The sequence below is a fragment of the Hibiscus syriacus genome, unplaced genomic scaffold (genome assembly GCF_006381635.1).
Source record: "Hibiscus syriacus cultivar Baekdansim isolate YM2019G1 unplaced genomic scaffold, ASM638163v2 tig00111618_pilon, whole genome shotgun sequence".
NCBI lineage: Eukaryota > Viridiplantae > Streptophyta > Magnoliopsida > Malvales > Malvaceae > Hibiscus > Hibiscus syriacus.
In genome coordinates this window covers 169,664-194,960 of record NW_024063137.1, presented here as the reverse complement: position 1 = coordinate 194,960, position 25,297 = coordinate 169,664, and the positions used below count along the sequence as shown (strand labels likewise).

Below are 25,297 nucleotides of genomic sequence, written 5' to 3'. Positions count from 1 at the left end.
TTGTTTATTTCATGCCTAATAAACTAATATTTGTTTGGTATTATGTTTGTATTTAATAATGGGTTTTCTGGTGCCCAGTACCTTTCAGGGGGCTAATGCTCTCTAACTAATATTTGACTTTCATTTTTCAATTCTGAAAATGGTTTATCAGAAGTTTGGCTAATCGACAACACTGCTGTCGGCTACCTCTGCCTACTCAAGTTATTACAAAGTTTTCACCACCGTTGATATAGGTCCAATAGATTCAACTTGATAACCTGCTTGAAAAGGAAAAAAAATAAACAATATCTCCTCGTATTTACAAAACTGCCCACAACTCTAACCACTGGAAACCTTAGATGGTTAAATCTCCGCACATATTCCAATATGGGAACAGTAAAAGGATCTTTCAATGATAATTTTGAGCAGAACCGCATGAACATACTTAACGCTCACTTGAATCCGAATAACATAGACTTGAAAGGATTTTGGTTTGATTTACAATGGTTATCTGTCATTTCCACTGCCGGAGATCGATATAGGTGTTGTTGAACGTGAACCTGCTTCAATATCCACATCACCGTCTTCATAGGTTGGCGAATATGTACCAACCTTGTCGTCAAAATGCGATGAATTTGGATATGAATGCACAAAATCTTCAAACCGGGTGGCACCCGTGCCGGTACAGCCACTTCCATGACCCTTTTTGCTATCATATCCGCCAGGCGATGGCACCACTTCTGGCAGCAGCACCTCCCCTTCCAAGTATCGTACTAATTGTCTCATTGTCGGCCTTGCGTCTGGTTCATTGTTTGAACACATCAATCCGAGCTTGATCACAACGATTGCCTCTACCTCATCGAAGTCACAATTCAATTTCGGGTCCACAACCTCAAGTGCTGCTCCACTTTGCCATTGTTCCCATACCCAATCCACCAAAATCAGCTCTTCGGGCAATGCCTTTGGTTCAATAGGTTTTCTCCCGCATGCCACTTCAAGCAAAAGTGCACCAAATGCAAACACATCGGTAGCCATTGTAGGCTTGCCAGTTTTCGTAAGTTCGGGTGCTAGATAACCCAATGTACCGACCACCTTGGTTGTGCTTGGGTTCGAGCCGTGCTCGTATAACTTAGCCAGACCAAAGTCGCCAAGCCTTCCGTTTAGATCGGAATCTAATAGCACATTGCCTGCCTTGATATCTCTATGGATCACAGTTTGTTCCCATTCTTCATGCAAATATAAAAGACCCGAAGCAACACCTTTGATTATCCTGAACCTCTCGTCCCAACTGAGAACTCGTTTAGGTTCATCAAACAGGTACTTATCCAAGCTACCATTAGGCATATAATCATATACAATCAACAGATCGCCCCGGCAACGACACCACCCAAGGAGCGGAACCATATTCCGATGTCGTAAACGGCCGATAGTCGCAATCTCCGACACGAATTCTCTTAGACCTTGTTTCGATTCATGAGAAATCCGTTTGACAGCAACCTGAGTGTTTGTACTCGGCAGAGTTCCTTTGTAAACTCTGCCAAATCCACCAAATCCAAGCAGCTCTTTGTCACTGAAACCCCTCGTTGCTTTCTTGAGTTCTTGGTAAGAAAACCTGTGAGGACCAATTTCCAGTTCCCATGCCTCGATTACGTCCGATCCCTTGAATTTTCGGACAAGGTAAAACGAGACGAAAACAATCGACATTATTACAACAACAGCTGCAAACGTAAGACAGAGGGTTAAGACAGTGTGATTCTGTTTAGGCCTTGGAAGAGAAGGCAAAGAAGATAAAGACAAAGATTGAGCCTCCCCACTCATGTTGAAGCTCCATCCCAAGATGTAGTGAGAGCTCGCAAGCAAACCAGTTGAAGCTGAAAACCCCACAAACATGGAATCCTGGAGAATTGATGAAAGATTCAGATCAATGGACAAAGTTGAGGATCTTGGTTTCTCAGAAAACAGTGAAAGCCTTACATCTAATCGATTTTTGGGTGAGTCATAATCGATCCAAGCCTGAATTTGTCTCCCACTCCCGAGGAGCAACTCTTTTTTTGTCGAGTTTTTAAGAAAATACGCTGCCGAAGCTGAAGCAATTGATCTCATGCTATTGAGATTAACACCAACATGGTTATCATCAATATCACCGAACTCCAAATCTTTCACGGTATCAAACTCTACTGCAAATATATGGTCGCTTGAGTTCCCATTCTCGTTTGCTTTAAGCAAGCCTAGGTATTGACTGGGAGAGCCCGAAAGCTGCTTTGAAGGCGAAAGAACGAAAGCAAGGCCATGACCACCGAGCTTTGGGTACTCGGGAACAGTGGCGAAAACGAAAGCAGTCGAGAAAGAAGAAACTTTGCTTTCGTTTGAGTTCTTGAATCGAAATGGAGATGAGTAAAAAGCATGGCCACTTACACGAGACGTTGTGTTGGTTAAACAGAGTAACCCATTGTTTGAAATGTCTGCAACTCCGGTTAAGCTCATGTTGTTGTTGGCTGAACCATGGAATCCATTGAAGATGAACTGATCCGGTTGTGAAAAAACTTGCTCTGATGCAAAAGCAAGGAAAACCCAGAAAAATATCACCTTCTTCGCCATGGGATCTGAAGACCGGAAGAGAGAGAGATTTTATATATAGAAACGGCGAGAATTTTAAAGAGAAAACTAGTGAATGATTTACAGAAGAGAATGATTGAAAGACAACTCGATGGTTCAAAAGAGACGATTAAAATTTGAGACGACCACCACCTTGAACCATATGAAAGGATGGAGTTAGGTGGACTCATGGTTTTGAGTAAAAATAAAATGCTTTAATAATAAGGGGTTTACATTTTTTTTATTTTTATATGATAAATATATAATATTTTATTTTATTGTCATTTTAAGATTTAAATTTTTTTTTTAAAATTAATGATTTTACAAATCCTAGTATTTCAATCTTAAAATAATAATAGAATAAAACATTTAATACTTAAACTTTTTAGTTTAAGCATTTAAAAAAGAATAGTTTAAACAGCATATATCCACTAAAAGAAACCATATATTAAATGCGTCAATAAATTCTGTCCTTGTTCCCTTTAGCTTCCACTTAGAAACAAAATCGAATTTTACTTGGTATTATTAAGTGAAATCAATCTATCAAAATTTAAATATTATAATATTCAACTTAATTATTTCTTAGTCAACTCAGATATTTATTTTAAAATATAATTTGTATATTTTTAATTACTAGTATTAAGTTGAAATTAAGCTATCAAATTAGTCAATTCTTATATATTTTAACATTTTATTTGATAATTCGTGAGTTTAATCCATTTTTTATGTTCAAATATGGAGTATCATTTATTAATATTAAAAAAATAGAAATTTGAACTCAAATTTAAAAATGAATAGTTAAGTTTGAGGCCAAGTATAAAAATTGAAATTGTTTTTTATTACATAAATAAATTTAAGGGTAAACTACGTCAGATACACTGAACTTTGCCCGCTTACTCGTTTATACCACTGAACTTTCAATTCTATCAATTATAACACTATACTTTAATTTTATAGTCAATTATGTCACTACATCGTTAAGTCACTCACAGGACGACGACATGGCTAACGGTTGCTAATGTGGCATGCACATCCAAATGACGTCGTTTTAGCGTAGTTGTTAGACGTCGTATTAGACATTAAACTTTTTGGATGTATTGGTTTTGTCACTAAACTTTTAAACATGTTTTTTTTACCCTACACTTTTTTGGTCGTCGTCGATAACTATGCACCGCCATTCATTGGTCATATGTCGCAGTAAGATCAATACAAAACGTACGTATTTCACTCCTCTTTCTTCTCCTAGGATTTATTTTCCATGAAACACACTCAAAATCGACACAAATCCATTTACAAGTTCAATATATTAGTACTTTGATCTCTTTTAATGACCGACTGATGAAGCTAATTTTGAGGTATGTTGTTTGACTTCTAGAAATAATATTTTTCACCATTTAGATTTTTAACAAACATCTCAAATCCTGTAAATCTAATAAAGTCTCCAAACATCTAAAAAATGGTAGACTTTTGTGTTTAATTTCGTTGATTTTGAGTGGGTTTCATAGAAAACTAATCATATGAGAAGAATGAGGAGTCAAATACGAACATTTTGATACCGATTTTGTAGTGAAAATGTAGCGGTCAAAAAGAAAATTATATAAAAGTTCATTGGCATAATCGATACACTCCTAAAGTTTAATGTCTAATACGACGTCGTTTTAAGCATCAAAACAATCGCATGAAAATGACGACATTTTTGTGTAGCATGTCACGTGATCAACTGTTAGCTATGTCATCGTCCCTGTCGTAACCGTCTTTCGGTTGGGCCCCGGAATTAGGTTTCGACTTGAAAAATGTGGATTGGGAGTCGCCACCGATCATTTATTTAAAACAAATGGGTTGATCGGATACCCTATTTCTTAGCTGATCTGCGTCTTTCCAAAGATGTGTCGGGTTCGAGAGTCGGTTACGGTCAAGGAAGGATTAGCACCCTTGAACCGCCCTTTCGGTACTACGTAATTTCCAGTTGTCTTTGATTAAGAAAATTGCAAGTTAAATTAAAAGGTAAAATTTGATCCGAATTACTTACCCTTAATGAGTTTACGGAAATAACCTTTAAAAAATTAAAATAAGATGTTAAAAGAAATTAATAATAATAAAAGAAAGTAACAAAACTAAAGAGTAAACCAAGGAAATAAATGAAACCAATAATAATAAACATAAAATAATTGGATGAAACAAATATAAAAAAATGAAATTGAATAAAATAAAATAAATGAAGAAAAAAATATATATACAAAAAAGAATAAAAAAGGTAAAGTGTTTTTTAAAAAAAGAAAAATAATAAGAGCAAAGAAACTAAAAACATAATGAAAATAAATAAATAGTATAAATAAAATAAAAAAATAAAAAATATATAAAAATATAAAAATATAAAAATGTATGTATAATATAATAAAATACTAAATAGTAACAATAATAATAAATAAATGAAAAATAAATTTACATATAATATTAACTAAAAAAATAGTAATCATAGAAATATAAAATAAAATGAAGTAATAATATATATATATATATAACGTTAGGAAAATATAGTAAATAAGTAAACATAGATAAAAAATAATATATATATATATAATAATAGGAAAATAATATAATATAACGCAAAGAAAAATGAAAAAATATAATAAATAAATAAATAAATAAAATATAATTATATATATATATATATATATAAATAATAAGGGTTAAATTAAAATAAAAAATGAATTAGGGGTCAAAATTAAAAGCCAATCGAAGAAAAAAAATGATAAAACACGCGGATCCACACGACCCGTTTATAAAAATCCGAATAGTTTTTTTAAAAACACAAGCCTCGGGGATTAGATGTACAAAAATATATCTCGAAAACGCCTCCGTTCATCGGCCAAAAACACTTCTCTCAGTTTTCTTTCGAATCAAAACACAACAAGGGTAAGGAAAAATAACATGCGAATGTATGAACTTTACCTTTCAAAATATAAATGCTTCGAAAAATGGCTACGAGTTGCTTGTAATTTTTTGCTTGGTATTTCGTATATCCTCTTGTGTTACAATAGTGAGTTACAATGGCTATTTATAATGCTTGTGGATCCTATCTTTAGGAGTTTAAATAATAGTAGAACTCTATCCTATTTTTAGGAGTTTGAATCCTAGCAAAATTCTATCTTATTTTTAGGAGTTTGAATACTAGTAGGACGAAAATGTGTATTGACAGCTGCCCCTCTTTGCCCATAGTCGTGTAACGGGGATAGGGCAAAGATTAAAAGACACACTTTTCGTTCAGTGGAGTTGAAAATTAACTCTGATGTTTCAATAACTCTCTGTCGAATTGAGTTACGGATGACTCCTCCATCTTGAAGTCAAGTTCATCTTGAAATGATATGAAATTGAAGCCGTAGTTTGGAATTTGAATCAGCACGTGGCTTCCCGTTGCCCTTCGGTCTTCTTCTCGGTTTAAAGACCTTGGATTGGAATCGAACTCAGAAATCTTCATTGACAGATAGCTTTTTCTTGACTTAAGCTATGCTGCTTGAAAATGATTGCTTGTCACTAAGGCACGGCTAACCCAGGTCCTCTTCTAGACTTGAAAACCTCGACTGCAACCGGAAAGTAGTGCGATTTAAGTGTCATCGAGCTGAATGGAATCGAACTCGACAATTTTGATGGTAGATAACCCTTCTCGTCTTGAGTTATGCTGTAAATTTGATTTGCCTCTGAGTTGAATATAATCGAACTCGAAGGTTTTTGATGACAAATCACCCTTCTAGCCTTGAGTTATACTGCAAATGATATGCCTTAGAGTTAAGCGTAGTCGAACTCGAAGGTCTTTTGTTGGAAAATAGCCCTTCTTACCTTGAGTTATGTTGCAAATGATGTGCCTTGGAGCTGAGTGTAGTCGAACTCGAAGGTCTTTGCTGACAAATAGCCCTTCTAGCCTTGAGCTATGCTGTAAATGATGCGCCTTGGAGCTGAGTGTAATCGAACTTGAACGTCTTTGTTGACAGATACTCCTTCTTTGAGTTGGATATCCTTCGTCGTGAAGTTGAAATCCAATCTAAAGATAGATGCTGCTTGTGTGCACGATTCCCTTCGCCATGAAGTTGAAACCGTGGGTGGCCCCTTCGTTGTGAAGTTGAGCCTTGAATTGGATATCCTTTGTTGTGAAGTTGAAATCCAAGTAAATTGTATTGTTCCGAGTCCAATATCCTCCGCTGTGAAGTTGAAATTGGTTCTGGAACTGGGAATTTGTTTGTTGACAACCAGTCGTCCCTTCGTTGTGAAGTTGAACTTGTGTTGTCTCGAGTCCAATATCCTTCGCTGTAAAGTTGAAATTGGCTCTGAAATTGGGAAGTTGTTTGTTGACAACCAGCCGTCCCTTCCTTGTGAAGTTGAACTTGTGTTGTCTTGAGTCCAATATCCTTTGCTGTGAAGTTGAAATTGGCTCTGAAATTGGAAAATTGTTTATTGACAACCAGCGGTCCCTTCGTCGTGAAGTTGAACTTGCGTTGTCTGGAGTCCAATATCCTTCGATGTGAAGTTGAAATTGGCTCTGAAATTGGGAAATTGTTTGTTGACAACCAGTCGTCCCTTCGTTGTGAAGTTAAACTTGTGTTGTCTCGAGTCCAATATCCTTCGCTGTGAAGTTGAAATTGGCTCTGAAATTGAGAAGTTGTTTATTGACAACCAGCGGTCCCTTCGTCGTGAAGTTGAACTTGCGTTGTCTGTAGTCCAATATCCTTCGATGTGAAGTTGAAATTGGCTCTGAAATTGGGAAATTGTTTGTTGACAACCAGCCGTCCCTTCGTTGTGAAGTTGAACTTGTGTTGTCTCGAGTCCAATATCTTTCACTGTGTTGAAATTGGCTCTAAAATTGGGAAATTGTTTATTGACAACCAGCGGTCCCTTCGTCGTGAAGTTGAACTTGCGTTGTCTGGAGTCCAATATCCTTCGATGTGAAGTTGAAATTGGCTCTGAAATTGGGAAATTGTTTGTTGACAACGAGCATCCCTTCGTTGTGAAGTTGAACTTGTGTTTTCTCGAGTCCAATATCCTTCGCTGTGAAGTTGAAATTGGCTCTGAAATTGGAAAGTTGTTTGTTGACAACCAGCGGTCCCTTCGTCGTGAAGTTGAACTTGTGTTGTCTCGAGTGGCACGATATCCTCCGTCGTGGAGTTGAAATCGCGGATGGCCCCTTCACTGTGAAGTTGAGCCTTGACTTGAATATCCTTCGTCGTGAAGTTGAAATCCAAGTATTGTATGTTGCGGGTGGACACAATTCCCTTCGCCGTGAAGTTGAAACCATAGAGACCCCTTTATTGTGAAGTTTGGCTTCGAGCTAGATATCCTTCATCGTGAAGTTAAAATCCACTTTCGAGCAAATTGTGTTGTTTCGAGAGAAACTTTCAATCTATCGAGTTGGTCGAAGTGTAGCTTCTTGCTGCTGAGTTAAGCAACCAACACGAATCTTTAAATGTGCTTTTGAATCGAGTATCCTTCGTCTTGAAGTCGAAACTTGACTCTAAAAGCTGCAAAAAATTATGTATGTGGAAAATGATAAATATGATGTTCTAAAATGTATGCATAAGATGCATGTAACATGAATTGGTTATATTTTATCTACTGAAAAAAGTCTGATAATTTGCATTAGGATGTTGAATCCCCAAATGATGCCCCAATATCCAAAAATGCCCCAATATTTGATGTTGAATCTTCAAAGATGCCCCAGATGTTCCTCATTTCTTGCTTCAGCATTGATTCTGAGCATGAGTTTTGTGTCTAAGAGTTACATGTCATTTACCAAGATCCACTCTAGAGAGACTGTCTTGTTTGAAAAAAATGTATTTCTTTCTCTTTTAATATCAATTAAAAGAGTTTTGAAAAATGTTTGATCCAAAGTTTTGAAAATATTGTCACTTTCACAGTTTTATAATTGAGACGAATCATAAAACTAAAGTTCATCGGATATCAAAGAATTAATTATACTTTTAATCCTTCAATGAATTATAGCTATTTGACAAGTGCCAAGATCAAAGCTATTTTTGGGAAGTGGTTAAGTAAGGAAAGGATAAAAAAAATCTCAGGTTATTGTGTTTGGTCAAAGGTTTGGCATTTGATGTTCAAAGGTTTGGCATTTGATGCTCAAAGGTTTGATGGGGTAGCTTGTATGTTTCTCTGCTGGAAGTGTTCTCTGACTCCCAACCTTCGTTGTCACACTCGGATTGTGCGATGCCTTATCAAGGAATTTGTTTGATTGCTTCAGTTGCTCAATTTTTATATTCGAGCCACCTTTTCAGGTTTTCAACTCGAATCCTCCTTTGGTTTCAAGACGTCATTCGGAATTTACGTCTTGAACCCCCTTTGTTATTTTTCTCTATCATGCATTAATTACACTGTTTTTTGCAAATAACAATTAGTCCTGATGGGCGGGATGAAATCTGAAGATAGTCTCTTCTGTTTAGAAATCCATGTATAATTAGAATGGACTTTTAAGACACGTAATGTAGGCCAGGGTTCGTGGTTACAAAAGAAAAGGATAAATAGGCCCAAACAAGTTTTTCAGGGTGTTGAACCAAGGATCAATTCATTCTGATGCCTTCAATCTTGCTCAAAATATTTCTCTCTCTTGATGCTCTATGATCTTCGAGTGAAGTGATTCAGTGATTCGGGAATGATTGTGCTTGATCAATCTCATAGTTTGAAGCTTGATGTGTCATTTGTCTTTAGGGAATCTTTGCATGTGCTTTTTTGTCCCTTTTTCTTTTTGATTTTTGTTCTTTCTTTTTTCTTTTGTTTTCTTCTTTTTTGCTTCTTTTTTTTTGTTTTTGCCCTTTTTGTTCTGATTGAATCTTCGCACTTGACATTTGATTCACCTTTTGGTATCTCATCTAAATTAATGTCTTCGCTCATGTAAACATATTTCTTCCACCTTGCCCCCCAGTGTGGAGGGTGATCCTTGGTTAGGGTTGAATCCGAAAAAAATACTACAGGCTCAAAAGGGGACACAAGGGATATATTTTTTCTCCTGTTGTGAAGGGATAAAGAAAAAAGACGTTCATCATTTCATACATGTAAATCTTCACAAAGAGGTATCCCCAGGGGGATAGATTTTCAAGATTAATTCTATTCCCATGAAAACAGTGTAATTAATGCATGATAGAATTATTTCGAATGAATTCTTCTTCTTTTTCCCCAGATGTCTCAATGTTCAGGCTCCCCACGAGATGCCCCAAGTTGGTTCTTTAGAAGAATGCTCATGTTAAAATGAACAACTCAATGCCTTGGGTTTTAATGGTAAAAAAGGTTATTTTTTAGTTTAAAAAAAAAGTGGTGTGATCTTATTGACTCAAAGAAATGTATGAGTGTATCAAAAAGATAAAGACAATGTTCAAGAATTTCAAAATGAGGTAATGTCAAAATTTTATCTTTTGATAATGACCACGAGTTATTTTGGGCAAAGAATCAAGGTATTTTATTCTGGGGTTTAAGACAAGGTAAGAAAGGTCTAATCTTTCCATACGTCAAAAATCTATAATTCTTGAAGAATTAAAAGAATCATTAATTCATTTAATATTCGAAGAACTAAAGATTAAAATTTGTTCAATTACTTCACCTTAGAAAGCAGCATAAATTCAATCATTTAAAAGATTAAGCAAACATGAAAGATCAAAGACGTGTTCAAACAAAACAACCCTCTAAGTGCAAATGGTATATGCCATGCCCTCTTCTTTGGCAAGCGCCTTACAGTTTTCAGAGGAATGTTTGGGGCTTCTTATGTGGTAAGAGCTAACAGCTTCAACATCATAGCCCTTAGGGATATGGGGATTCTTTTCTTAGATCATCGTGGCAGGCTTTGTCCTACAATCAGCTGATCAGGCTCCCACTGTATTGTTTTTAGTTTTTTTCTTTTGATGTTAGAATCTTGCTTCCATGTAGTGTCATGTGGTTAAAACCACTTCATCGAATCCTCCATGAAGAAATTTCATGTTTATGAAAATGCTTAAAAATGAAATGTAGATGCACAACGCAAAATGAAAAAAATGCATGAAATGTTCGAGGCATTGATCCAGAAAAGTGTCCATTATTATAAATAATCCTTATTTCGACAAAAATGTTTTATCTTGTAAGAGACATAAAAACAATCAAAGGTACATTCGGACTAAATCCTCTAGACCCCGAACAGCTTCCAGCAGGTTGACAAGTCTTCTGTTTTCATCTGTCACTGGTTGTATGCCTTGTTGGACCACTCCAGCTTCCTTTGCCAGGCCGTGTAGATGGAAAACTTCCTTCTGTACTTGATCCAGGAAGTCTCGGATGACTGCGTCTTTGGCCTTCACCCTTTGTTGTGCTTGCTCCCAACGGAAACGCCACTGTAAACATCCATCGAAGGGCACTATCTAAAGCTTTCTTGCTTACTTCTTGAACCCATCTACAATAGTTTCTAACTCAATTATTGTTTTTCCATCTCTCTCATGTTGTTTCTCCAGATCAGCCATCCGGATTCTCAAGCATTGGTTTTGATGCTGACTACATGCTAAGTGTCTCTGGGCAGTCTTCATCTGTTCCTTCCAAGCTCTCTCATTCCAGTATTTAGAAGCCACTTTCAACTTGGAGTTATTCTTGACTTTATCTTGATACCCCTTTCTCAAGTCTTCGAGCTCTAAACGGACTCTTTTTTTGTTCTCTTTCTAGTTTGTCTGCTCGATCTTTCTGAGAGTCGGCATCTAGATTCCACTGATAGCGCTCAGCCTCAAGTTCCTTTATCCTCTTTCCCAACTCATTGTTCACAGCTTCAAACTCTGTTTTGGCTATCTCAAGTCCAGAAGGGACGGGCCTGAGATGTTATTCCATGGTCCGGGTGTCATCACAGTCTGGCACCGAAATATTGTCATTTTTCCTCAATCTTCACCACTCCACATAGTCTGGAGCAAGCATGTTTCTGGCAGCTACCACATCCATCTGGAATACTTTCTTCCATGAATCGGCTGCTTCCTTGATCATCTTCTTATAGTTGTCACCGTGATACTCAAACTCTGATTTAGCTAGTCCGTATGTTGATGGGACAAACTGACGTGTCCCATAATGTCTAAGTGCTAACAATGGAGCATACCCAACTGCATCCCAAAGTTCAGGTAAGGTCATAGTGTCAGAGTCCCCACATTGGAAAAGAACGCCACTGAGGAACAACCAGGGGGATCTCCAAGTAATATCTCGGTCTTGATAGATGAGTGAAGACTTTCATCCACTTCTCTTTTGAAGTTTCTTCACGCCATTTCATGGTGATGAACTCTCTAAAAGGTGAATACGTAGTGCTAAATCGGCGGTAGACAACCCAATTAGTCTTCCAGAAGTGGCTATGAATCTAGACTTGAAGAAGCTGAACACATCCAATGAATCTACCTCCGCCAGCTCTTCGATAATGGTTGAGAGACCGAAAGGTCTCGGCTAAGATGGTTGGTGCTAAGTTGACTCGTTTCGGAAGTTGCTCAAATAGTTCCACCACGGCTGCATCAATGCATCCCAAAATCTTCGGAAAGATGATCAAGCCATACAGACCTAGTACAAAGAATGTCTATAGTCTTCCATTCATCAGGGTGGCCATTCATTAGTTTCCTTATGTGGATCCACTGAATTCCTTGCCCGTTACCTTTGTTTCGGAGTCGGTCAGTCACCCACTTTTCATCAACTCCTGCAATCTTAGCCAGTCTGTTCTTGAAAGGCTGACTCTTGATGTGTTTGATGTAGGCTCGCTCCAGTTTAATGCTTTCGTAGTGCAATAGTGTAGTATACTCTTCGATGGTAGGTACCATGTCCTCTTGGTTAAAAGTGAAGCAACTGTATCCCGGGTTCTAGAATTGAACCAAGGCTCTGATTAAGGGCTCACCAGTCTTAATATGAAGCAAAAGTGTAATGTCACCATACCGCTGACTGAACTTCTGTTTTCGATCATTCTTCCAACTGTCCCAGATATCTCGAAGTTCTTGCACATTGTTCTGTTTTAGGCTGATAGAGGCATAGCTAACAAGCTCTGACACATAACTTCTTTAAAGACTGTCTCCCTTTTCTTTCTGAGTCTTCTCGGACCATAGTCGTACGTCGGGGTTTTTAATCTCCTGTATTACAACACCTTTGTCCATTAATACAGATTATTTATGGTTAACGAACACGTTTTTTGGTGGATCAACACCTCTTTTGAATGATGCAGATGATGGAAATAAAATAAAAGAGATGAAAAAAATGAAAAGAGTTAGTAAGGTAAATATAATAATCAAAGCAATCATGAAAATAAAAGTCCTACCCCACATGATATCTACCCCACATGCTTATTATTTATACCCGGACATGATCTCTATCCGCAAGTTGATTTTGAACAAGTACTAACCGCATAAATTTCTAGTTCACATGTTTTGAACAGAAAGTAAAGCAGAAAATAATTTCGGCATCATAGGGTTTAAAACGAGGTTTTGGGGTGGGCCCTAACTCTTTGTAGTCTCCGGGTTTAGGTTCTAAAAAAAGGTACTCGAGTTCTCTTTGTCGGTGCCCCCTTGGGCTTACCAGACCCTTAGTCCTAAACCCATCACAGGCTTGTGTGGACTAAGCTAAACTCGAGAGAAAACATTCCCTTATGCCCATACGGAGAATAAATTCACACGAAGACATAAGGTATATGAATCTCGAAGGTTACTTGCTAGGCCCATATGATGAATAAATTTACACGAAGGCGTCGCTTTCACCCCCACTTAAAACGGGTTCGAAGCTCGGGTATAGAGCCTTTGGATGAATAATCTTTAAGGGTTGAAATCATTAAAAAACGGTCAGTACAACTATTTACTCAAAAATATAATCAAAAGTAAGTAATAAGGATCGAAATGTTACCTTAAAATTTAAACTTACCCTTTTCATTAAAAAGACAACTGGAAATTACCTTAGCCTGACTCACTTACCTGTGTCCTCAGCGGAGTCGCCAAGCTGTCGTAACCGTCTTTCGGTTGGGCCCCAGAATTGGGTTTCGACTTGAAAAATGTGGATTGGGAGTCGCCACCGATCATTTATTTAAAACAAATGGGTTGATCGGATACCCTATTTCTTACCTAATCTCCGTCTTTCCAAAGATGTGTCGGGTTCGAGAGTCGGTTACGATCAAGGAAGGATTAGCACCCTTGAACCGCCCTTTCGGTACTACGTAATTTCCAGTTGTCTTTGATTAAGAAAATTGCAAGTTAAATTAAAAGGTAAAATTTGATCTGAATTACTTACCCTTAATGAGTTTACAGAAATACCCTTAAAAAATTAAAATAAGATGTTAAAAGAAAATAATAATAATAAAAGAAAGTAACAAAAAAGAGTAAACCAATGAAATAAATGAAACCAATAATAATAAACATAAAATAATTGGATGAAACAAATATAAAAAAAATTAAATTGAATAAAATAAAATAAATGAAGAAAAAATATATATACAAAAAAAATAAAAAAGATAAAATGTTTTTTTAAAAAAAGAAAAATAATAATAAGAGCAAAGAAACTAAAAACATAATGAAAATAAATAAATAGTATAAATAAAATAATAAAATAAAAAATTAAAAATATATATAAAAATATAAAAATGTATGTATAATATAATAAAATACTAAATAGTAAATAATAATAAATAAATGAAAATAAATTACATATATATTAACTAAAAAAATAGTAATCATAGAAATAAATAAAATGAAGTAAGATATATATATAACGTTAGGAAAATATAGTAAAAAACATAGTAAATAAGTAAACATAGATAAAAAATAATATATAATAATAGGAAAATAATATAATATAACGCAAAGAAAAATGAAAAAATATTATAATAATAAATAAATAAAATATAAAAAATATATATACATATAATAGTAAGGGTTAAATTAAAATAAAAAATGAATCAGGGTCAAAATTAAAAGCCAATCGAAGAAAAAATGATAAAACACGCAGATCCACACAACCCGTTTATAAAAATCCGAATAGTTTTTTCAAAAACACAAGCCTCGGGGACTAGATCTACAAAAATAGATTTCGAAAACGCCCTCGTTCATCGGCCAAAAACACTTCTCTCAGTTTTCTTTCGAATCAAAACACATCAAGGGTAAGGAAAAATAACATGCGAAGGTATGAACTTTACCTTTCAAAATATAAATACTTCGAAAAATGGCTACGAGTTGCTTGTAATTTTTTGCTTGGTATTTCGTATATCTTCTTGTGTTACAATAGTGAGTTACAATGGCTATTTATAATGCTTGTGGATCCTATCTTTATGAGTTTAAATAATAGTAGAACTCTATCCTATTTTTAGGAGTTTGAATCCTAGCAAAATTCTATCCTATTTTTAGGAGTTTGAATCCTAGTAGGACGAAAAGGTGTGTTGACTGTCCCGTTAGTGACTTAACGGCGGAGTGACATAATTGAATGTAAAAAAATAAAGTTCAATGCTATAATTGACAAAATTAAAAGTTCGATAATATAAACGAGTCAACAAGCAAAGTTCAATTCAATTGGTGTAGTCTATCCTAAATTTAATAAGGTTTAATTTAATTTAAACATTTAATTTAAAGTTGTTAACCTTTAGTTAAGTGGAAAGGATTATTTTTTTTATAAAAAAAAAACAGTTATTTAGTTTAAATTCTTTTGAATATTTTTTAAAATTCTAAATATTTCTAAAATCTTATAATTTTATTTCGATCCCATTCCTTGACCTTATCCTCATTAATTTTGAATCACAAATTTCCACATGGAAATCAAGTTTCTCAGATATTTATCTTTTCTTATATTCATAGCTCGTGGTATCCTTTTCTATTTAGAAGGTGGATTCCAAGTCATATTTTAGAATAAAAATTGCGGTCCTTATCCTACAAAATGTTTGTTTTTTAATATTATTGCACGAATCATACAATTATAATAAACGCAAACCACATTTTAAATTAAAATTGATACATTTTCTCAGTAGTCGATTATTACCCAACAACACAACAATGTTTCACTAAAACCCCACGTTTTTGCTTCAAAGGGGCCTAACAAAACATATCGCTTTTACTCAGATTGGATCATAAATAATATTTAAGATTTTTTAAGTTACGATTAAATCGTATTCAATATATCTATAAAATTAACATACAAAATAGTTATTATAATACGCAAATAAATAAGCTGATAAATGAAATATATATATATATTTATTTAATGAAATGATTATTCTATAATATTTGTTCATAATATTCTTTTATCTACTAATAACGCGTAATGATGAAACTTAATGGAGACTAATAGGACTACGATCCTCAGGAATAGACCCAGGGCGGACGGGGTAGTCGTCCCTTGAAAATTTAAAATTATCATATATTTTTAAATTTTTTATGTATTTTCTATTGAAAATTTATTTATTCCCCTGAAATTTTAGCTCATCCCCTTAAGTTTAAGTTCACCCAACATAAAATCTTGCGTCCGTCCTTGACGGTCCCCCAAAAATTAAAAAAAGTATGTTTTATACCTTTAAAATCTTTAAAATATTCAATTTGTCATTTAAAAGATTTTTAAAAATTCATATTAATCTTTAAAATTTTAAATATTCTTAATTAAATCGAACCATTAATTTTAAAAATTTCCATTAACCCCCTCAAAAATTTAAAAAAATAGTTAGACCATATTTTTAAAAAAAATATAAATTGAACCCTTCAAAATTCTTGAAAATTTTAATTAAAACCTTTAAAGTTTTTAAAGTTTTAAGTTACTCCTCCAAATTCTGCCATTGACAATATACACACGCATCCTACATACACGGATTTAAACCAGAAGCCTATATAGAATTTTCTTTATACCACTAAGATTATTCAACGAGTTTACGACTGAAATATTTTTAAATTCAAATCTAAACTATTAATTTACATGTAATATTTATAGATGATAGGCCTTAAATTCGAATACTTAAAATTTAAAATCATCAACCCTAGAAGTACAAATAATTTATCAATCTAACTTAAAATAAATTATCTAATAAACTTAGTTTATGGGACATGTTTATATTTTAGAGAAAATCGCCTCAGTGACCAAAAAAAAGTTATAATATACGATTTTAACCAACTTTTTTTGGATTTGCCAAAATGACCAACAAAATCGCAACGCGAAATAAAAATCGCAACGCGATCCCTAGAATCGCAAATCAGTTTCCAAAATCGCAACGCGATTCTTGAAAATCGCGATGCGATAGTACAAATTCGCATTGCGATTTTCAATAATCGCAACGCGAATATGAAAATCGCAACGCGAACACATAAATCGCAACGCGTATCCGTAAATCGCAACGTGTATCCGTAAATCGCAACGCGTATGGGTAAATCGCAATGCGTATCCGTATATCGCAACGCGTATCCGTAAATCGCAACGATAATACATAAAATCGCAACGCGTATCCGTAAATCGCAACGTGTATCCGTAAATCGCAACGCGTATCCGTAAATCGCAATGCGTATCCGTAAATCGCAACGCGTATCCGTAAATCGCAACGATAATCCGTAAATCGCAACGCGTATCCGTAAATCGCAACGATAATCCGTAAATCGCAACGAGAATCTGTAAATCGCAACGATAATCCGTAATCGCAACGAGAATCTGTAAATCACAACACTGAAATTTTGGGTATATAACACTGAAATCATAAACTAAATCCCTAAATCGCAACTCATTCCATCTCCATCTATCACTCTCTCCGGCGACATCCGTTCCTATATCCAACGACATCCTTCCCAATCCGGCAACAGGTTTTAGTTTCGCAGCTCGTCTGTTTAGTAAATTAATTTACAACCATGAAATCATCTGATCATGTTTGGATAGATTTGTGTTTTGGAGGGTCATGGGATAATGTTCATGGTGTTTTACAATATATGCCTTTACCCATGAATCTTCAACTAAAATTGTCTTTACAAAAGTTAACTTATGAAACTCTAATGCTACGTGTTTCAAATAAATTGAATTTAGAGCCCCTAAGTGGATTTAGGCTATCTTATCAGAGAAATGGTAAAGTTTATTTGTTAACCGACAATGAAGATGTTGAACGATTCATTGCTTACATTAGTGTTTCACAAGATGATGTTACATTGTATGTTGTTGAACCTAGAAGTAGTATTGTTGGGTCAGTAGCGGGTAGTAATCAACTAAGTTTTTCTCAAAACCCACAACCTTTCTCTAATCCAAATCCCAATCAACTTTCATCACCAGTGCCATCAAAATCATCTTTTCCTCTACCAAAATATGGATTCTCATCAAAATCCAAAGCTCATATGGTGTCAAGCAAAAGGCAATCATCTTTAAAATCCCAATCACGATTGGCTTCACCTTTTGAGACTGTTAACTTAGGTGATTTTTAAATGCAAACGTTGTATTATGTGGATTTTATGTGTGAACTTTTAACATTTTCAGTTGAATTAATGACTCAGGCCAACCATTTGACTTAACCAACTCTTGTTATTCAGTTGTTATCACTATTAGGCATGCATTTGACTATCGCAACACGGAAAATACAATCGCAACGCGAAATGAAAATCCCAACATGAAAATCGCAATGCGGAAATGAAAATCGCAACGAGAGAATCGCAATGCGAAATGAAAATCGCAATGCGAAATGAAAATCGCAACGAGAGAATCGCAATGCGAAATGAAAATCGCAATGCGAAATGAAAATCGCAATGCGAAATGAAAATCGCAATGCGAAATGAAAATCGCAACGAAAGAATCGCAATGCGAAATGAAAATCGCAATGCGAAATGAAAATCGCAACGAGATAATCGCAATGCGAAATTATAAACGCATTGCGATTTTCATTTCCGCATTGCGATTTTCATTTCGCATTGCGATTCTCTCGTTGCGATTTTCATTTCGCATTGCGATAGTCATTTTTGCCTTCACATAATGCAGATTGAAATCAACAAATCAACATTACATTTCAATCAATTAAACAAGCACAAATAAGAATTATGTTCGCATCAATTACACAAATCAACTTTTACAAATCATCTTTTACAAATCAATTATCGCAATCAAAAATAAGCAATAATTCTTATTTCCGATCATCTACTATTGAATCAACTTTTACAAATCAATTAAACAATCAAAAAACAATCAATTAAACTATTGAATCAACTTTGCAGCTCGACATCATTTCACGCAGTTCACTTCTGAGATTAACCTGCAGAAACCAAACATTTGTTCAGACAACACTTTCTACAAATTATTGAATTCTAGTTACTTAACCAAACATTTTCAAACCAAAAGTATATAAACTTACCAATTGTTTATGGAAATTTTTATAACGCGGATGCAGGTAGGCAGCGTCTCGTATATATCGATTTAGCCATATAATGCCGAAACCACAAGCCTACTGCAGCTTTATCTCTATCGGTGGGAGGTAGATACTTGATGCTTCCCGTCGTCAAACGCTCCAACGCCAAGCATACGAGAGGACCACAATCTCCTCTGGCTCCGCTCGTTTGTTGTGGCGCGGTCTCGTCTCTAATAACTGTAATATTGAGCTTCTTTGGCTTCTTGTTTCCAGAACGAGTCCAATAATTGATCGCATCCAAGAATTTAGCCAAATGAGAGCTCCATCCCTTAATAACATCTCTTAATCAGCCAATGATATGTAATTATCATGCTGTCATACACTATTGTCTTAAGGGATGGGAGCTGAAGCTCGACGAGAATCCAATGTTTACGTTCCAAAACAGGGATAAACACCTGCAATCATAAGTAATAATTCATTCATTTGCGCACTTATTCATAAAACCTTTAAACTCAATCTAAAATAATAACCTTATCGACCTCCCACCATGCAGGATAAAGTTTAGCTTGTCCATTGCCCAAATCTAATGATTCATCTCGTGCATTCTTCAAGTGAACGGCGTGAAAAGACGTCGGCATTATTGTATATCGTATATTTTATTTTCTTAAGTTTTCTTATTATTAGAAGACGTGTCACCCACGCATCGATATGCTGTTTTACAAAAAAGACATATATTAGTGACTTACATAAATTTAAAAAAAAAATTAATCAAATTGAAATATAAGAAAAATATAAGACTTACCCCCCCATCGAAATAGCCATTGTCTTCGACCCTAATAATACGCCCCACCAAGGCCGTTCAAGCAACAAAAAGATATCATCGGTGAGCTTGCATATGTCAGTGAAACACCCCTTGCTCCGCTCATGTAGATAAAATCAACTGCGGTCTTAGCCCAAAGGGTGTTATCCAAAATTGTGTCCGGTAGTTGTTCCCTCTCCTCTTCAGATACCGGTATGGTACTGGCCGGTAACTCATACGAGAGCCAACTTGAATCCATCATGTCCGGCACGACAGAGGGTTTCTCAAGAAGCCTACATATGACGCCATGTGAATCGGGCTCTTGAATGGTGGGAGGGACCTCTTCAATGATGACAGTGGCCTCTTGAACGGTGGGAGGGGACTCTCGAGGAATGATATGGGGGCCTCTTCAACGATAGGAGTGGACTCTTGAGGGATGACAGGCGAGTCGGGCTTCTTCTTGCGGTGTCTTCGCACTATTGGGGTGTACGGAGACTTAATAGCACGTGCACGCTGTCTGATGCGTGAACTCCGTCGTGCAAGCATAACCCGACGTAAAGCATCCACTCTATCGGGCCGCTAAATAATTAAATACAAAAATCAGTAATAAACAGACATGATATTTAAACAGTGAAACAAAGACAATATGTTTCAAACTTGCATTGTATTCACCCAAGTCATTATTCTATCATAGTTCACAAAATGCATCAGATAACAAAGAAAAATATGTTTCAAACTAATACCCTGAAGTTAGTATTTGTTTTGTCTATTGGTTGAAGTAAATTTATCCATTCAAGTTTCAATTTGCAGAAGAAGAAATAGTTTACTTTCGCAACACGAAACTTAAAATCGCAACGCGAAACCAAAATCGCAACGCGAAATGAAAATCGCAACGACAGAATCGCAATGCGAAATGAAAATCGCAACGAAAGAATCGCAACGCGAAATGAAAATCGCAATGCGATTTTGGTTTCGCGTTGCGATCTTGTCGTTGCGATTTTGGTTTCGCGTTGCGATTCTGTCGTTGCGATTTTCATTTCGCGTTGCGATTTTGGTTTCGCGTTGCGATTTAAGTTTCGTGTTGCGAAAGTAAACTATTTCTTCTTCTGCAAATTGAAACTTGAATGGATAAATTTACTTTCAACCAAAAGACAAAACAAAGACAAATACTATTTCACAGTGTTAAAGAATACAGTTTAGCAGAATTGGCAGCAACCGAACAAATTACTTTCAACCAAAAGACAAAACAAAGACAAATATATTCACAGTGTTAAAGAATACACAGTTTAGCAGAATTGGCAGCAACCGAACAAATTTACTTTCAACCAAAGACAAAACAAAGACAAATATATCACAGTGTTAAAGAATACACAGTTTAGCAGAATTGGCAGCAACCGAACAATTTACTTTCAACCAAAAGACAAAACAAAGACAAATACTATTTCACAGTGTTAAAGAATACACAGTTTAGCGAATGGCAGCAACCGAATAAATTTACTAAGCAATCTAAGTGAAATGGCTAATCTAAGTGAAATTACGAGTAAATTTATCATTAAGTTAAATATGGAAAATCTTAAACTTACCTCGTTGCGTAGAGTATGAACCTCATTCTGCAACGATACTATCATCTCACGTAGAGCGGCAACCTCACCACGTAAAGTTGACACCTCCACACGCCATGCCATCGTTATCGCGTAGAGTACCGATCTCCTCACGCAAGGCATTGACCTCATCACGTAACTCCCTTGACTCATCCCGTTGAGGTGGAGGTGGAGAACAGGGAGATAGGAGTCGTGGCATCTTTGCCGGTCGCCTATCATGAGGTGATGGTGGAGAAGAGGCTCGATGATGTGACGGGATAGGTGATGGCTCTCGTTCTAGAGGTGTATAGTCGTCACGATCGGGTGATGGCTCTAGGTGAGGTGATGGCTCTCGAATTGGAGGAAGTGGATGCTGCTCATCATCCGTGCCATCAAAAAACTCTGACTAGCTTGCCACCAATCAGTGGCAAGCTCTTCCTCCGTGGGTGACAGTCTTTGTAATGGAATGTTGGCCTCCTAAAATATAAAAACTCAAACAAAGTTAAACGTCTACTATTAATAACTTGTTTATATATTATATGAAAGTATTTGTGTTAACTTACATTATTTATTGTGGCATATGGTATTAAGTCTTCCCAATCCAACAGAGTTTTCCTCTTCCAGGAAATAGCCCTGGGAATATCATTTGACGTTTTTATTGCATATGTACGCATGCTGGGGAAAGCCTCGAATATCCAAATCTACAAACAAATAATAACAAAATTAGTAATTGTTAAATAATTAATTATAATTTTAGAAACATTATATAGAAATTCTTACCTTAAAGGCCCAAACAAAGCTGACAAAGTGTATTTGGACCCATCGCCCCGCAAACTTTGCGGTCATCAAAGGCAGACGACAACTTAGTCCAGGTAGCTTTCCATATATACGAACCCCACGGAAACAGATTCCATGCATTCAGGTCCTCTACCAATATTATTAGCTCCCGATGAATAGGTTGTCTGGCCTCTCTGCCTAAAAAGCCGGCATACACAAGTAGTAGAAGGCATACTCGGACAACATCGACGTCTTCCATCCGAGTGAAACCAGCTTTCTTATTAAATAATTTCTTCAGGTCGTCGACATGTAGGTTCGGCTTCTCCATTGACTCATCCGGAAAAACCCGGGATAACCATGATGGGCGGGCGATATGACGAGTGTACCGGCCTACATCATCGTGTCCGAATCGTAGACCAGTGATTAAGCAGAACTCCTTCGCCCAAAGCAAGTATACGCTGGTGGAAAATGAAACCATATCTCTTCCTCACCACGTTGTATACTGTCGGGTAGATTTGATGTCATGGTCTGAAGCCACAAATGGGTCAAATTAGCATCTCCACCCGGATGCTGTACTCTCAGCCATGGCCCGAAGCAGGTTTCCTCAAACAATTGTCTTTGAGCAGGTGAAAGCTTCTTTGCAATTGTAGTGGCCAGGCTGACTTTATTTCTCAAGGTCAATTGAGCTGAAAAAAATTTCTACAAAAACAATAACATACCAAGTTAGATATACCAAAAACTACACTGTGAAGATATACCAAAAACAATAAACATAAAAAGTAGTAGTTTATTCTTGAAACTAAAATTTGCAACACTGTTTTGTCTTTTGGTTGAAATGAAAATCGCAACGAGAGAATCGCAACGCGAGATGACAATCGCAACGAGAGAATAGCAACGCGAAATGAAAATCGCAACGACAGAATCGTAACGCGAAATGAAATCTAAGTGAAATGGTTAATCTATTATTGAAATGACCAGTAAACTTATCATCAGTTTCAATATGAAAAACCTACAATAATGCAAACATTTCAAAATAAAAATAATTAAAAAAACTAACCCTCGGAGGTTGATTTTCCATTTCTGAATATTGTGAGGGATTTCTGACCGTGAATGGTTGTGAGGGATTTCGCCGGAGATGGGGACGGAAATCTTCGGAGATGGGACGGATTTCTTCGCCGTAGAGAGTGAGAGATGGAGATGGGACTGAGTTGTGATTTTAGGTTTTAGGTTATGAGTTGCGATTACGGGATTTTGTCTTAATATTCTTTTTGTAATTTGAAATTAAAATACGCGTAGCGATTATAATGGCGCTTTAAATATCGCGTTGCGATTTACGGATACGCGTTGCGATTTTATGTATTATCGTTGCGATTTACGGATACGCGTTGCGATATACGGATACGCATTGCGATTTACCCATACGCGTTGCGATTTACGGATACACGTTGCGATTTACGGATACGCGTTGCGATTTATGTGTTCGCGTTGCGATTTTCATATTCGCGTTGCGATTATTGAAAATCGCAATGCGAATTTGTACTATCGCATCGCGATTTTCAAGAATCGCGTTGCGATTTTGGAAACTGATTTGCGATTCTGGGGATCGCGTTGCGATTTTTATTTCGCGTTGCGATTTTGTTGGTCATTTTGGCAAATCCAAAAAAAGTTGGTTAAAATCGTATATTATAACTTTTTTTTGGTCACTGAGGCGATTTTCTCTATATTTTATTATTTCAACTACGAACCAAAGTCAAATAACTCACAGAGTGGACCAGGAAAAAGAACAATTATGTAATGTCATGTTTGTTTGTGTGCTAGTGGGCAAGCACTACACTACTTTAACCTACTATTGTTTGTCAACTCTATTTTATATTACTTCACGTAACTAAGTTTTTAATGAAAAAAACCAAATTTAACTAAATCAATCCGATTTGAATATATATATTTAATAATTAATTTTTATTTAAACGTATTTATAAGATATAAATATTAACATGATTTTTTTAGTAATAGTGTAAGTATTGTAATAATATTCCGACCAACCCTGAATGAAAAGATTGACAAAGATGTGAACAAATTTCATACCAACCCGAGAACCAATGTATTTAAAGCCAGTCTTATACTGAGACAATAATTAAACATTCAATGCTTTTCTTGTACTTCATATAGTAACTTTAAGGCGATTTGACCTAGTTGACCTTTTTTTGTTGTTGAAATTCTTCCGTTTTAACACTAGTTAATCAATATTTCTCAAAGTAGTACCCTTTCGGTTGAGGTGGCACAAATGTACATTCTCAGGGACGCACTTTACCTAGATTTATGCTGAGTCGGATGCCACGTGTGAAAGGCGCATAATCGGGGATGCGCTTTACATAGGTTATGTTGAATCAGATGCCACGCTGGTATTTCTTTTAATAATAAAGATTTTATTTTTATTATTATTATAAATAATTAATATATTATGTAAATTGTTTCGATTATAATTTAAGAATTATCGAATATATTTTTAAAATGTGTGTTAAAGGTATAGCGAATTTAGGTTTTAGTGTTATATGTTTCAGGGACTTTGACATTCACCCATTCCACGCGACATTAATCGGATGGAATAATAGATGAAAACCAGCTTTGATCTTATTGTAGTTATAGGAAAAATGTATGAAATTATAATATTACACGTATTGTTATATATCTATTATTTTTTTTATTATCGATCTATTAATTTTATCACTTAATTATTTAAATGTTATCAATCTAGTCATTTGTTATCAATATTTAAAGAAAATATTGATGCATAAGTTAATAAAATTAGTATAATTACACATTTAATCTTTAATAGTTACATATTTTATCAATTTAGTCTTACTTTTAATTTGTTTAATTTAACATTTTTTCTCTACTTAGAATGTGGAATTATTATAATATTTTAAAATTAATAATTAATTTTGTTATAATAAATAATATTAATTATTATATTAAATAAATATAATAAAATAATTTTAAAAAAAATTAAAAATTATTTAGGTGTACACACATTGAGAAATTATAGAAAATGCAATTACATTTAAATATTAGAAACAAACACATTCATTTAAATAGAATATTAATTACATAAGGGTTAACAGTTATGTGATGATAACATAGCTGAACATTTTTTTCTATTGTGCCCGATGTTTCTACAATGCCCATATCGTTTTTGTTCTGTTGACTTCTCCCGAATATCCATATCACAATGTATTCTAGTAGATTTTGGACGACATGAGTCTCTCAAAAGCAATGGATCTG

The 25,297-nt window shown here is 35.4% G+C and overlaps 1 protein-coding gene across 2 annotated transcripts; it reads right to left on the bottom strand.

The window, feature by feature from the left end:
- Positions 1-292: 292 nt before the first annotated feature.
- Positions 293-2,677, bottom strand: LOC120165866 (L-type lectin-domain containing receptor kinase S.4-like). Of its 2 annotated transcripts, XM_039175298.1 has the most exons (2): positions 1,954-2,677; positions 293-1,875 (listed from the first exon to the last, which is right to left on the bottom strand). In XM_039175298.1, the coding sequence occupies exons 1-2, from the start codon at positions 2,575-2,577 to the stop codon at positions 487-489; spliced, it is 2,013 nt and encodes a 670-aa protein (XP_039031229.1). In that variant the 5' UTR covers positions 2,578-2,677; the 3' UTR covers positions 293-486. The 2 variants fall into 2 exon arrangements, with proteins under 2 accessions (XP_039031229.1, XP_039031228.1); XM_039175297.1 differs by having other exon boundaries at positions 293-2,677.
- Positions 2,678-25,297: the final 22,620 nt, after the last annotated feature.

What these genes read in the sequence shown, in the direction of transcription:
- LOC120165866 (XM_039175297.1), bottom strand. Translation starts at nt 2,577, where the DNA reads ATGGCGAAGAAGGTGATATTTTTCTGGGTTTTCCTTGCTTTTGCATCA.